We start from the raw sequence: 14943 nt of genomic DNA on the forward strand, positions 1-14943 counted from the left end.
ATAAGGACAGTCAAGCACTGGAATAGGTTGCTTGGAAAGATTACGCAGTCTCGGATGTTGGAAACTAAGACGTTTCCAAGACTCAACTGGATAAAGCCATGAGTAACCTGATTTGAGCTCACAGCTAAGCTTGCTGTTAGCAGAAAGTTGGACAGACCTGCTGAAGTCCCTTTCAACTTGGACTGTCCTGTGATACTAAGATTTATGAAGAATGGGGCAGAAGAGATACTGTCATCTAGTAGAAATTGATGAAGTATTCTTACCTGAGGTACAGTGACCAGTCCTGAACATCTTAAAAAAGCTGCAGCAGCAAAATTAGAGAATCTAGGAATTCCTGAAAGCAGTAATAAGAAATATTGAGTAGTTTCTGTAGAAGATACTGAATAGACTTGTGATGGAGTTTAGAGAATGGAGGATGTGGCCATGATGTGGATACTAGAAATACTTACATAGTTGAAGGCAGTGTCCAAAAGGCAAATGCTCTGAGTTGGCAGACATTAAAAAAAGACAGCTTTTATGATAAATAAACAGTAAGCATTGAGATCCAAAGAAAACTGTGAAGCTTAGTTCTTATTCCATGATATAATGGTGGTGAATTGGATAACAAATATAAATAGTGCAGGAAAATATTTCTGATGAATACTTAAGTATCCATCTTCTTTAAAAAAAAAAAAAATCCCTATTTTTAATAAATTTGGCAGTTCTTCCAATCCTTTGTTTTCAAGCTCTTGAAAAGAGCTCCACAGTATCTTGTGGTAATAAGTTGCACAAATTAATATGCATTACATGAAAAATTCTTTTCTTTTCTCGACATCAAATGTGCATGTTTTGTAATCTTGCTACATGACCATACCCTTGTGTTATGATAAAGAAAGATTTTTTTTGATCAACATTTCTTACACATTTATGTTCTATTCCTTTTATTTTCATTTTAAAGAGAATATCCTGATCCTTAAGAAGAACTTTGTTTCCTTTGGAATAAAAAGCTTTTTTCATGTCTTTAATCATTCCCATTGCCTTTTCTGAACATGTCCTCTTCTTAGGTAATTAAAGTAACAGATGTAGCATTCATGGAAAGTTCTATACTTTTATATGCCTGTGTGTGATGGGTTAACCTAGGTATCCTAATATTTAATTTGTTTTAATTTCTGTTGCTTTATTGTAGGGAGTATTGTGTTACAATTTATTTAAAAACCAAGATGCTTCAGTTCAGATTTTTCCTTTTAATATCTACTATGTTATTTAAAACTAATTTAAACAAAAGTCATGCTGCATATTTACCGGTCTTGGCTGGAAGTTCTTTGGTTTTCTCTTCCAGATAAGACTGGTTGTTTTTCTAAACTGCATTTTTTGTTTTTGTTTTGTTTTTTTTTTTTAAAAGAGGAGCAGCATTTTGCAAATGCTTTACTTGAAAATTTTCTAACAGTATGGAGAAAAAAAAAAAAAGGCAGCAGCCGTCTTGCTTTAAATGGATTAGATATATATGCTGAAAGTTACTCTGGATTTTAGCATCCCATCTCACACAAGCTTGATGGTTTATGTTTCTGCTGTGTTTTCTCAGAGATATATTCTGTCCTGCTTTCATATATATTAGATTATTTCATTGGGAAAATAGTTCTAAAAAATCTTGATTGATCAGTTTTAGTTAGCTTATGCTTTGTTCTTCTTGTTGGACTCCAGTAATTGAGAGTAAATAGAGCATCCTGAGAAAGAAAATGGACTACTGAATCATCATGGCTTGTTACTGGAGATTTTTTTGCCTTGGTATTTCGAAATGGCTGCCCTATGTTCTCATGCTCTCGTTTTTTCCTTCTGAGACCAGGGCTTGAGAAGAAGTTACAGCAGTTTGTAATACAGCATTAACTCTGCTTTTCAGAAAACTTCCAAAGTGTAAAGATGCATGGACATGGGTTTGATAGCACTGCTCTATCAATGCATAGTTACTGAAAAAAGACAATCTCAGTGACAGTAATGTTTGTTGTATTTCTTTATGCTTGTTCTTTAGTTTTGTCTTCAAGAAAGTAAAATGCTACTGAAATGCTTCCAGGCTGTTTAAAAATTAATAAACAAAACAAACTTTTTTTTTGTTCGGCAGAACTACAGTGTAGACATCTTTACAGATAAAACAGGAAGATTATCAAAGTTTTTCTTTCTCCCCATCAGATACCTTTGTTTTTATCCCTCTGGAGGCTTATTCCTCTTACACAATAACTGCTTGCTTTGATTTTTTGCAGACTGTGAGAAGTTGTTTTCAAGGAGCAGTATATTTGAAGGAATTCAGGTTATCTAAATGACACGTGTGTCTGAAAATACAGTAATTCTTTGCAGAGTAATCAAGCTGTAGGTCTTCTCTTGATAGGAGCAGAGCAGTTTGCTGATTGCCAAAGGATTGAATAATTGGCCTCTTCATAGTAATTTCTTCTAATTAAAGGTATCATTACATAAAATTAATCTTTAGTCTAAGCCTTCCTCCAAACTAGTTGTTACTTACTATGGAAAGGACATGTGATTGTACTTGTAACAGCATCCAGAGCTCAAGGAAGCCATGGACAAAATTTTGTATTTGATCCATTCAGGAGTTTGGTAGCAATAGCAGTATGACATTGAATTTTCTATTCAGGTTATTTGCTAAACTTTTTTTTAAGTTGAGAAATAAGAGCATTTTTCTTTTGAAAAGTAAATATACATAATGGGACATCTAAGGAGTACTCAGTAATGCTTATTTTGCTTTCTCCTAGAAGCTGATGGACAGGTTTGACTTTGGGGAAGAATCTGAACAAAATGAAGAGCCTAAAAAGGAAACTCCCACTTCCCAACTGTAAGATCAAGCTATGTTTCTTATGGAAAATGCTAAAATTTGCCTGACACTAGTTGAACATTAGGATTAAATAGTAAGGAAAATATTGTTTCTTTCAGAGCATAAGTATACTAAAACAGTAGGAAGAGAAAAGGCAGTTTACTAAATTAATGAAACGTATACATTTTAAAAATATTCAATATAAGTCTTTGTGCCAGAAGTTTTGTTGACTTCATCTTAAAGTCAGCACGTTCTTTGCTTTGTTAGTTATATTCATAGAGTTAATATGATAATGGTGATTAACAGAAGGTGGAACTAGCTATGTTGTCTTCATTATTTTATATTTTTAAACTTAAAACTCAATTGTGAAGACCTGTTTACAAACTATTTAAATCAAGAGAAAACTGTTGTGTTTTTTTATTTAAATTATTTCATTTTAGGCCTTTAGTACCAGAATCTGTGAACAACTCGCTTTTTCACCAACTAGCTGAACAGCTACAGCAACAAAATTTAGAACATCTCAGACAACAGCTTCTGGAGCAACAGCAGCCTCAAAAGGTAAGAACTCCATCTTGTGGCTGTTATAATAATTATGTTCTCCACTGATAAAAAATTCATACTCCGGGACAAAAAAATTGTCTTGTTACTGACACTTCTCTTATAATGAAGGTCTTTGTCACTATCTGATCATCTAATAACAAAAGCTTGCAGAGTAAGTGAAATAAGCGGAAGGAAGTGCTTAAGGGAGGAAAAAAACCCCAACAACCAAATGTGTGGGATGTACATTTTGTTTCTCAAAGGAAAGAGTACCCTTTAACCGAGTTAGACTGACATGCTTTGGTTGTCAGCACTCTGTATGGGGGGGGAAAAAAACTTTTTCCCTGCTGTCAGAAAGGAGGTGGTGAGCACTGAAGTTATTATGCTTCTGTCTGTGAAGGGAGAGCAGCATGCAAGCTGCTGCTGCAGAACCATCAAAAGAACAGAATAGAGATTGAGGATAACTTTAATTTACCCTACAAAGCTTTAAGTCTTGACTAATAAATGTCTCATCTGTTGAAGAATCTGATCTAAAGAATAGAATCACATATTTCCTGAGAAATGATTAATTAAGAACTGATGCTCAAGACGACCCAAGATTTCTTCTTAACTATGTGAATTGGGTCCTCTCTACTCTACACTGAAGTAAATTGACTTATTTCTTCTGAGGTTAGTCTTTGCTATTTAGCTGTTCTTTTCCCCTCCTGATCCTGTTAGAAAAAAACCCAAAAGTTTATTCTGTCTTGATCCTGACCAGATACAAAGTGGACTTCCTGTGAAGTATTTGGATCTAGTTTCACAGTAAAATAGAAATCTTAGATTGAAAGAAAATCTAAAGGACTACAAACTTAACAAACAACTGTTGGGGATTTTAGTTTAACTTGCGCAAAGGTGCAGTTGCTCAGCTTTCAATCAAAAACGTCATCTGAGTTCTGAATTTGTGACTTTGAGTTTTGAATTGTTTAGAAAAATAGTAATTTAATTTTTACTAGGTATTATTCTACTGCTTTATTTTACTATGTTATATTTTCATTTCTCATTTAAGTGCAGTAACTGAGAAAATTTGTACAACATAGCTACAGACTAAATAGTTTTTGATGTTGGTGGTGATCTAGCAATTTCTGGCTTTAAACACTAAAAAAGGTTGTAAAGGAATATAACTTCAAAGAGTGCATCTGTTTTAGGAGCTTTTGATGCGACGTATCTAAAAGTGACTATCTAATTTGAAAATAAAAATGCTGAATGCCTACCTTATTGTAAAATAAGCAGAATTAGAGTTTAAATTAATTTCATCTATGAAATTAAGTTACAGTACATTTATGGGTAGAATGTTCATATGACTCACCCGTTATTATTTGATCTTCTATTCCAAGTCCAGAAGTTGTTTCCTTCAGGTCCGCTCAGCTTCTTGTCTAGTCAGTGCAGAGAGGAATTTTTATTTTCACCTTGATAGCACCTAATAGATACAGACTTCTGCTGGAACTACTCTGTAACAGCTGCAGCATGTTATGAGGATGATTTTCTTTAATTCCATGTTTAAGCATCAGTGAGAAAGATTAAGGGAAGAGAAGGAAAGATAAAACATAAAACAAAATTATTAAGCATCTGATTAGGAGCAGAGGGAGAGGATAAAAGGCAGAAGTAGCAACAAGAAATGTAGGAATTGATATCAACAGATTATTGAAGAATAATTAAATAAAGGGAAAATGAGACAAAATGGATGATGTTAGAAGGAAAATGCATTAACTGAATTATAGTAGAATTTTTTTATTTTTCTGCAAACTGTCATTATAAGATGTTTAAAAATATGAAACAAAACAAAAAACCCTTGGTATTACATGTCATTCTGCTAACTTTTCTACAATTCTCCTGGCAGATAGAATATCTAGCATTTGTTTAATTAAAGTGAAAATGTAATGAGAATCACTGAAATGTTTACCTGCAATATTGGATTATAGGTTTAAAGTTACGTTTCAAAATTGTCCTGATAGCATTTCTGCGTATTTTCATTGCATTTCCTGTATTTCTTGAATTTCTTTCATATCTTACAGATATTTATTCCAAATCTGTGCTTTCAATCCTGTGTACAGGCCATTATAGTTTCTTCTTTAGCAAATCAACAATACATTTAGTATTTTACATTTTTTAGTTTTGGTGGTTTTTCAGAACTGCTTGTCTTGTTAGGTCTCATAATTGACATGCTGATGTAAATGACACAACACCCTCCCTAATCTTGTAGTAATTACTTGTCTTAAATCATACACTGTAAGAAATTTTGGAGTTAAATGTAAATTTTTAAATAGTTCAATTGGTATTGCAAATATTTCCATTATATTAATAACAGAATATAATTTATTAATGCATGCGCATGGATGACCAATGGGTATCTTTCAGTGTTACTGTACATATGGCTGCCACCACTATTGTTTGTCCTGTGAGTTTTTGTTTTCAAGCCAGCTAAATTAAGCAACAAATACTGTACTTTGTTTTTTTGATTCAGCAAATAGTAATTTTTTTATAGTCAGGAATATTAATTATTTCCAAGTTTTGTATTTAAGGATGATCAAAAAAAGAAAGGAGTGGAATGGAATGACATCTAGTTAAGCTTTCACATTAATGGGAATTGGGAAAATAAGAGAAACTTGATAAAGAGTTTTTCAGAGGTATTAGAACACTTGTTTCAGGTACTATTACATTTTGACACAGTTAGCATTTTGAATTATGAGGCTTTTAATGATACATTATTATTTGTTATTTAGGCAAGCCCTGAGGAGAATCAAGAAGGAAATTTTGGTTCAGAGCACTCTGCCTCACCATCACAAGGGAGTAGTCAGCAGCAATTTTTAGAAGTGGAAACAAATGTAGATGATTCAATGGATATTCAACAACAGGTAAAACGTATTTTAAATTTGATTACAGAAGTTGAAAGGAAAACACATAGGAAGATGACTTCAAAATGAGTAATATGGATATATGCTTTAATATAGTCATATACATTGTGACTATATTTATTAAATGTTATTAAATTTATTTTAAATGAACATCTGTTTATTAAATGAACATCTGTTATGTCTGACCTCAGGACATGGATATAGATGAAGGACAGGATGTTGCTGAAGAAGAGATTTTTGAACAAGAAGAAAAGAAATCAGCTGTTCGTTCAAGATCAAGAACTCGTTCAAGATCTCGTTCAAGGTTTCATAATTAACTTGTATTAAGGAAATGAAGGTTTTCTGAAACAAAGTTGCAATTTGTGATTATCACTCTCAATTCTGTATTTTCCAAAATTGTCATGAGCGGTTTTTGGCAATGAAAAAAAAGTGTTCATTTAATATTTGTGTGTTAGATGCAGACTTTCTGTGTGACAGTTCATTTTGCATATCTGTGGTCTACTTTAATTTTTTTTAAGACCTGTTCAGGTAACAAAAATAACTAATGTTAGCAGCTGGTCAGGTTTTCTATGCCAGAAAAATAGATACTGTTATGGAACTATTTGAATGTGTTCTGTTTTGTTTTAAGCTCAAGGTGTATGTTCTATTCCTTGCACTACTGGCATAAAGTTTATTTCCTGAAGCAGTTTGAGTGAATATAACAGAAGTGTCTGTATCATACTTAAAGTCTGTAGTTAAAAGATAACTAAATCAGAATTTTGGGGTTTTTTAACTCAGCATACTGAAATTAAGTATTTTGTAGGTCACCAAGGAAACGGAGGTCTAGATCACGATCTGGTTCTCGTAAGCGTAAACACAGAAAACGTTCACGCTCAAGATCAAGAGAAAGGAAGAGAAAGTCGTCTCGGTCATATTCCAGTGAAAGAAGGGCTAGGGAAAGGGAAAAAGAACGTCAGAAAAAGGGATTGCCTCCTATACGGTCAAAAACACTAAGTGGTAAGTGGCAGCTGCTTATTGTTTTAATAATGGAGTATTAAAGGGAAAAAAGGCTTTGTTTTTCATTGAAAGAACAAGATTTAGCCTGAGTACTGTTACAAAATACAATAACCATAATCTTTTTTATGTTTCATTTCCGACGCTTCTTACAACTTAGACAGGTATATCGTTTCATCTTAGAGGAAAGCAAGTATCATACTGTTCTACTGATGATTTTACTCATACTATTGTGCCAATGATTTTACTTCTGAACGGAGAGTAGCAAGGGCTGTCCCTAAGTTACAATCTGCTTTTTCTTTAATGCTGTCTTCTGTGGGGCATTTGAAGATCATCAGCGCTTGACCTGAAAATTGGTACGCTGATAAGACATTTAAGTCTGTGGTACACACTTTGGACACTTTGCTGAATATCTTAGAGGCCAGTTTTGTTAAACTTTTAGAGTGCTTTTTATCACAGGAATATAGAGCCAAAGCAAGTGGAAATGTGAAACAAGTAATTTGCTATCGTAAGACAGACCATAATGATTGTATCTTAAGAAGGTATCCAAAAAACAATTGGATTTCAGCTTCTGCAGAGTTCCGCTGTGCACTACTGTCGTTTCTACAGAGAATTTACATACTAAAAAGGAGGAAGATAGCAGGGAGAAGAAGAACTTTCTCCACACAGTTGCTTAAATCAAAGGGAATGTATTTTGAGATGAGCACTTGAAACAGTGAAATTGGGTGTAGTCATCTGCTACTGTGTCAGTATATCCCATTCCTGCTCTTAGCAGGACTCTGGATTCTTGGGATTCATAATTGTACTTAATTTATTTTTGTAATGAACTTGTGTTCCCAAATTTAACTTTGTTTAGATAGTTTATACACAGTTTCTGAGGTAGTTTTGCATTTATTTTGTGTTTTAAAACTATATCATTTATCTGACAAGTTAAATAGTTCAAAATTCATTTTTGCAAAGGAAAGAATGTTCTGTTCTCTTCACATTAATATTTTACATCATTCCAAGGTGTCTTTAAGCTCAGGACTGTACTACAGTTTAGATGTATATTTTTTTCTTCTTGGGCTTTTCACATGAAAAGAGGCAAATGAGTTTTATGGTGTAGATTTCTCACAGTAGTTCACAAAGCAGGGAGCTATAATCAGAACGGGTGGGAACTGAGTGGCAGAGATGTTAAGTAACCTGATGAACAGCAGCAGCAATTTAGGTCCTGTGAAGTGACCCAGGTCATGGAAAGGAGATATTAAGAAGGCCAAGTAAAGTGTGGGAACTTTGGTGGGGGGTGTAAATAAATAAATAGGTAATTCTCCTGACAAACATTTTACTTCATGAAATTTTTTTCAGTGACAGCCACTGTTATCACTTGCTGAGGTCTGAAGAATTGTTTCATAGAGCTTAACACCATGAGAATCAAAAGGGCCATCTGCAAGCATTTGAGGAACAAGTTTTGTCCAAGAGAAGTCTTAAGGCTAGTCATTCTCGGTACTGCTGAGTACTGCTATAAATTGAAAATGTTAGTTGTCAGAGGAACGCACAAAACTGGTTTCCAGTTTGGTGCACCGAGATTGGTACAGGAAAGGATGTGTGATGTATCAAGATCATGATGAAGAAAGGATGTTTCCTTTGTTCAGGTTAGGGCAGGCCCAAGAGATCCAGGTTGTCTGGTTTGGTTCTGCGTTAGATCCTTTAAGATCCTGGGTGGATTATTCACAGTATTAAGTTATTTGAGGAAAACGACCAATATTGGCCTAATTCCTTGCTGATTTAGATCACCTTGTGTTAAGTGGAAGTAACTGCTATGACTGTGTCAAGGCTTGCACACGTAGATTGGGTAATAATTGGGAGACAAAAGAATTGGAACCATGTACATATGGGAGAAGGAAGTTTTAGCTCACATGTCAGTGAGGGTTTATATTTGGTGAGGGGGTTGGAGTAGGCATTTGGGAGACAAATTGCAGGGATCAGGGCTTGTGGTGGAATTGACAAGAGTCAGAAGTATCATGGACATCTTCAGCTCAATGGTGGGCCTCAGCCATGTTTGTCTTTCTGGGATGTTCCCCAAGGTAAAGTAAAAGTATAGTTTCCATTTCTTTCAGGTGAAAATGCAGTGCATAATACTGCAGTTAAGTTCCTTCTGTAATACGCTTCTAGCCAGTTAGAACTTAGTCTTACTTCATTAAAACTGACTTTAAATCCTAAAGGCATGGTTTTTATGGAATATGGAATAGTAATGATTTTTTGCGCCACCCCCCCACCCCGCCCCCATAATTTCTACTGCAGTTTACCTTTAGCTAATAATCTACAGAATTTTATTTTTTCATTTCTTTTAAAGCAACTCTTTTGTTTAAAAGAAAATGAAAAAAGAAGAGTGAACATTTGTACTGAATATCTGTTTGGTGTCTTTTAACCCTTAACATTTTTGTTAATGTACTTAATCTCTATATAGTAAGTAATAGATTTACTATTCTTGCTTTTTGATCGGTGATTTCTGTCTAATTGTAAAGCCTTTTATATCCATGCTGTAGAGTATTTCATAAGCTAACATTCTAGTATTTGGATTGACGTGAATGTGTCTCTTGACAGTTTGCAGTACTACTCTTTGGGTAGGTCAAGTAGACAAGAAGGCTACACAGCAAGATTTAACTAACTTGTTTGAAGAATTTGGACAAATAGAGTCAATTAATGTAAGTAAGCATGTTATGATGCATTTTCAGGGATTACAGACAATCAACTTAAACATGCTTATGCCTCTGAATTCCTTTTAGCAGCTTAAGCTTGTATTTAGGAGACTGTTTCTTATCACTGTTTAAAAACTGTGGCTATGATATTTGTTTGTTGGTTTCCATGTACTGTCTTTCGAAGCACACAGTACACTTCATGGTAAAATGGCTTTTCCAAAGCACTAACAATTTACATACTTTTTTAAACCAGGGTTTTAACAAATAAGTTATGTCTTTTCTCTTTTTGTGATGTGGCATGAGGCAGGTATCATTTTTCCTTGGACTAATGAACACAAACGTATCCACATTGTTCTTGGTTACGTTCCATACACAGGGTTCCTTAAGTGGAATCAATGTGGATAAAACATTTAGAAGAAAAGAAGTTGTACTGTAAGCAAGTGTTTATTCTAAAATGTGACAATTAAAAAGATGCTTATAATTTGGAGATACTTTTGTCATTATTTAGAGTAATTTAAGTTTAGATATTTAGAGTTGTACTTCAATGTTGCCTATAATTCAGCTTCAAGAGAAGGTATTTTTCTCCTAAAGTAACATATATGCATGAGAGAAATTTGGTTTTTTTGTCTTTTGCTCCAGCAGTTTTAAAGTGCTTCTCATGCAATTTCATTCATTTCAGATAATATTTTTACTGTTTTTCCTATCACGTTAATATATTCAAATATATAATTAATAAGGAATAGGTTTTGTGGCAAAATAGGTTTTCTTTTAAAAAGCTTCACAAGTCAAAAAAACCCCATAGCCTGACACTTAAGCCTCATTTTGATTTGCATATTTTTATAAGAACTGCATTAAAATCTGTCAACTTACGTATTTTTTTCATTATGTTACTGTGTGTTCCTAACCAACATAAAAAGCACACCTATATTTTTGACTAAAACTAAAATAAGCAGTTGTCATACATGATTTGCAAACTTTCAAAGATTACATGCCACACCATACTTCTCTTTCCTAAATAAAACATTAAAGCTAGTGGAAATCACACTTCAGGAATGAGGACTCTACCCTTCAAAAGTGCAAGGTACTTTTAATCACAGAGTTTGCACCTTGGTGAAGGGTTGTTGCTCAGCTTGCAGTGAATGTGGAGCTTTATAAGAGGTAGCAACCTCTGATTTTCTGCAGTTGTCATAGTATAACTCCCAGTTCTTGCCTGCTCCATGTTGAAATCTTTCATGTCATTTTTAGCATCCATTCTTCAGCTTGCTGCTGCTTCTTGAAAATGTTATAACTGAAGTACCCTGCCAATAACAGTCTTAAGTTTTGCTGATGCTCAAAATTGTTAATGTTGCTGATTAAGGTGATGATTGTTTACAGTGTAAGCCTTTCCTTTTTTAGTATGAGTATTCACTTAGTGTAGTTACATAATCTGAAGTACTGGTTTTCCTACTTTTTAAGACCATTGCTTTTTTTCCATAGATGATTCCCCCAAGAGGTTGTGCTTATGTCTGTATGGTTCACAGACAAGATGCGTATCGTGCTCTTCAGAAACTTAGTTCTGGGTCCTATAAAATAGGATCTAAAATTATTAAGGTAAGTTGATTTTAATCTAAGGATGCTGTCTATTTCAAATGCAGTACAGTTTTAATGTAATGATTTGTCATTTAGCAGCTGTTCATTCAAACATACAACGTAGGGAAGAATAATGAAGCAGTAAGATGTAAATTGTTTTCTTTCCTCTCTCTCTAAAATGCAGCTTTTAACAGGCAATATGAAAGATAGTAAAATGAAATTACGACTTGATACCTAGGAAATACTTGGAGAACATTTTACGTGCGTGCTAGTAATAAGAGTACAAGGCTGTAAACAACCTAAGTCCTGTACCTGACCATATGGATCACTTAATATTAAATTTTACAGTAATCTTAGAGAGTTAAGTATATGATTAAATGTTGTGGGTTTTTCTACTTTCTTTGATGCTTTAGGATGAGTCCTTGAAATACTGTATTTTTAATTTCCCCATATATATGTTAGAATTAATGTAGAACAAATTTAAGCTTTTTGATGCAATTGATCTTCCACATACGTGTTGCAGAGCCCAGGTAAACTTCCTACAGGTTCATTTAAAATTAAAAACTTTAATAAATAGACACTGAAGATTGATCTGCAGTGACAGAAACATGAAGGAAATGATCTGAAATATTCTGTTCACAGATTATATGATTTAACCAGATTATCTGGTTGGGTTTTATTTTTAGATTGCCTGGGCTTTGAACAAAGGTGTGAAAACAGAATACAAGCAATTCTGGGATGTGGATCTGGGAGTTTCATATATTCCTTGGGAGAAAGTAAAATTGGATGATTTGGAGGGCTTTGCTGAAGGTGGCATGATTGATCAGGAAACAGTAAATACAGGTACAGATGTTAACAGTGATTCTGATAGTTAGAAAATCTATTTATCGTGGTAATTGCAAATCCTCAAAGTTTATTGTTTTAGGTAATATGTACTCTCTTTCAATTTACATAAATTTTACTAGCTACTTGTTTACAATATAAATGGCACTGTAATCGTGAAATCTAGATTGTCTTTGTAGATGAGTAACTAGTTGATTGTCATGACAATGAGGAATTGGTGACAAAGGAGAGTTAATTTAAGCAAGTTAATAAAGTTAGCATTTTTTAAAAACAGTTATGAATTTACGGTTTACTCGTTTCCAAGTATGTAAAATATTAATTTGTCTAGAAATAATGATCTGCTTGTGATTATGAAAAGTCTCATATTCAGGTATAAGACTTAAGTTGGAGTTGGAACTTGTCCAAATAGGCACAGCTTAGCTGAACGTTAAGGTATTTCCTCCATAAACTTGAAGAGACAGGAAAGCAAGTAATGTTAGACCTTACTCTGAAACCCAGGTAACTGAGAGGTTTGTTAGGTTTGTAAAAGATTCATGAGTCCTCTGTTTTCTGGAGACGGATCTAGCACCAAATGACTGCACTATACTGAAGTAAACACTAGATTAAGACTGTTTTGTAATAGTGACAATAATTTTTCAGGTAAAAAGCAGTCTTGCTTTGAGTAAAAACTGAATATAAATGACAGAAAAATTAAAACATGGAACACTACTGAAATACATTCACTATGTTATACTTGAAAAACAAAACTTTTTGAGGAAGTGGCAGAAGGAAGAAATGGGGGTTGGGGTGAGGTTTGTTTAACATTCTCTGTCATTGTACAGTAGCCAGCTGATAACACAGATATGTTAACATAACAACAGTTTTTAGAGAACTGGAGCATGCTTTATATTACAAATTATTAACAGAAAGATTAGTGAAAAAAATTGTCAAGTTTTGAAAAATCAGTTTGTATACAGGCTTAATTAAACAGAGTATTGCAGGTGATTAAAGATATTTTACATTCTTTAAAATATATAATAATAAATAATAGCACTTGCTTCTCTTCATAATAAGTTTGGGGGTTATTTGTAATGAATCTGTATAGATACCAGATTAAAATTTATTGTTTAAGAAGGAAGAGGACTTTTTAGTATTTAAACAAAAATAATACATTAATTATCTTTTTATATTAAAAATATACCTTTTTTTAAAGAATGGGAAACAGCCAGAAGCTCAGAAGCTGCTAAAGAAAATATTCAAACTACACAGAGTGCTGCAGTTGATAAGAGTACAGTTATTACAACGCAGACAGAAGCTTACACGCAACCAGTCACTATGCTGCAGGTTTGTATTGGTCTTGAGTTTGCAAAACCCCCACGGAACTGGAGGACAAACTTTTTATTCAATATAGATAAATTTTAATGCTGAGTTAAATTACTTAAATCAAAAATACTTAAGTCCTACGCTCATGTGTATTTCTTTCTGAAATATTTTAGAGTAGAATCAGTTGCCGTGGTTGAGCAAAGTCTTTAGATTCTTGCACAACATATCCTAAACTCGTGTACGATCTCAAATGAAGGCTTAACTGTTGAAGATAGAGTAATTGTTAAAAAAAAAAAAATATATATATATATATATATATATATATATACTGGCACATTAGTTTTTTAAGGAGAAATTAAAATGAGCCTACAGAAAGTATTTTGCTTATAGAGCAAAGCATCCTTCTGTAAGCTATGCAATGCAGTAATCTTTTTTTCACTTGGGCTTGTTTCTTCTCTACCTATGTGCTTTTCCCCATATCAGCTTTGAATGTAAGTTTAATTATTTTCTCAGTAATTTTGGGCAGGATTTCATAGGGACGGTCTCATCTTTAAAATATCTGATTATTCAAGTAGTGTGCTGTTGCACTCCATATGCAGTAATTTATAAGTCTTCACTGTATTTTTTTCCTTCTGCTAAACCAGAGAATTTTTATTAACATCCAATCAGTAACAAGGTATTGTGGAAGGCTAGAAAAATACAGCATAATTTTTCTTCAGTATATTACACTACACATGTTTATCAAGTATAAATAAAAATGCTTTTTGTCAAACTCTTTAAATCTTTTTTATAATGACTATATGAAATTGTAAAATGAGAAGCAGTTGCTTAATACAAAATTTTTTGCATTTATATTATTACTGTTTTATCTTCCCTAACATGTATAGAAATTTCCAATACTTGAGCTTACATGAAATTACTATGAAAGTTAACGTAATTGTATTTACTTGCATTGAATTTTGAGCTTTTTTCTTTTCACAAAAATTGTGTTCAGTATTCTTATTTCAGCTGTCTCCTAGTGTACACTGTGATCAGTATATATTTAAGTGTAGATATATATTGCTTTTATTCTGCTGCTAATTACAATTATGCTGCACTGTATCTAAACACGTAGCTCAAACAATTTTGAGAAATATTAAGTAATTTTCAGGATTTCATCAGGATTATTAACCTTATAATTACATACACTAAACTGAACTTTCCAGTACTGTTCTAAAATATGTAAAATTTTCTAATGAGAATAGAATCACTGTTTTCTAAGTGCTTCCAAATTGCCACACTATCTACATTTTCCTTCCTGTTCTCTGTCTGTCTCCCTTTCTGCATTCGCCTC

At 33.3% G+C, this 14943-nt stretch overlaps 1 protein-coding gene across 10 annotated transcripts in view; it reads left to right on the plus strand.

Annotated features, from left to right (window-relative positions):
• Positions 1 to 14943, plus strand: part of SCAF8 (SR-related CTD associated factor 8) — a 168906-nt gene that overhangs the window by 40376 nt on the left and 113587 nt on the right. For 7 of the 10 annotated variants that reach the window (XM_030022347.2, XM_030022348.2, XM_030022349.2 and 4 more), the window contains 9 exons: positions 2739 to 2818; positions 3238 to 3355; positions 6094 to 6225; positions 6417 to 6529; positions 7028 to 7221; positions 9802 to 9902; positions 11373 to 11486; positions 12152 to 12308; positions 13501 to 13631. In XM_030022347.2, the coding sequence (XP_029878207.1) occupies positions 2739 to 2818; positions 3238 to 3355; positions 6094 to 6225; positions 6417 to 6529; positions 7028 to 7221; positions 9802 to 9902; positions 11373 to 11486; positions 12152 to 12308; positions 13501 to 13631 (1140 nt within the window). Of the gene's footprint in view, positions 1 to 2306; positions 2432 to 2738; positions 2819 to 3237; positions 3356 to 6093; positions 6226 to 6416; positions 6530 to 7027; positions 7222 to 9801; positions 9903 to 11372; positions 11487 to 12151; positions 12309 to 13500; positions 13632 to 14943 lie in introns of those variants that run through there. The other 3 variants (XM_030022352.2, XM_041125374.1, XM_030022350.2) reach the window with 3 other exon arrangements.

Source organism: Aquila chrysaetos, chromosome 8 (genome assembly GCF_900496995.4).
Source record: "Aquila chrysaetos chrysaetos chromosome 8, bAquChr1.4, whole genome shotgun sequence".
NCBI classification, from domain to species: domain Eukaryota; kingdom Metazoa; phylum Chordata; class Aves; order Accipitriformes; family Accipitridae; genus Aquila; species Aquila chrysaetos.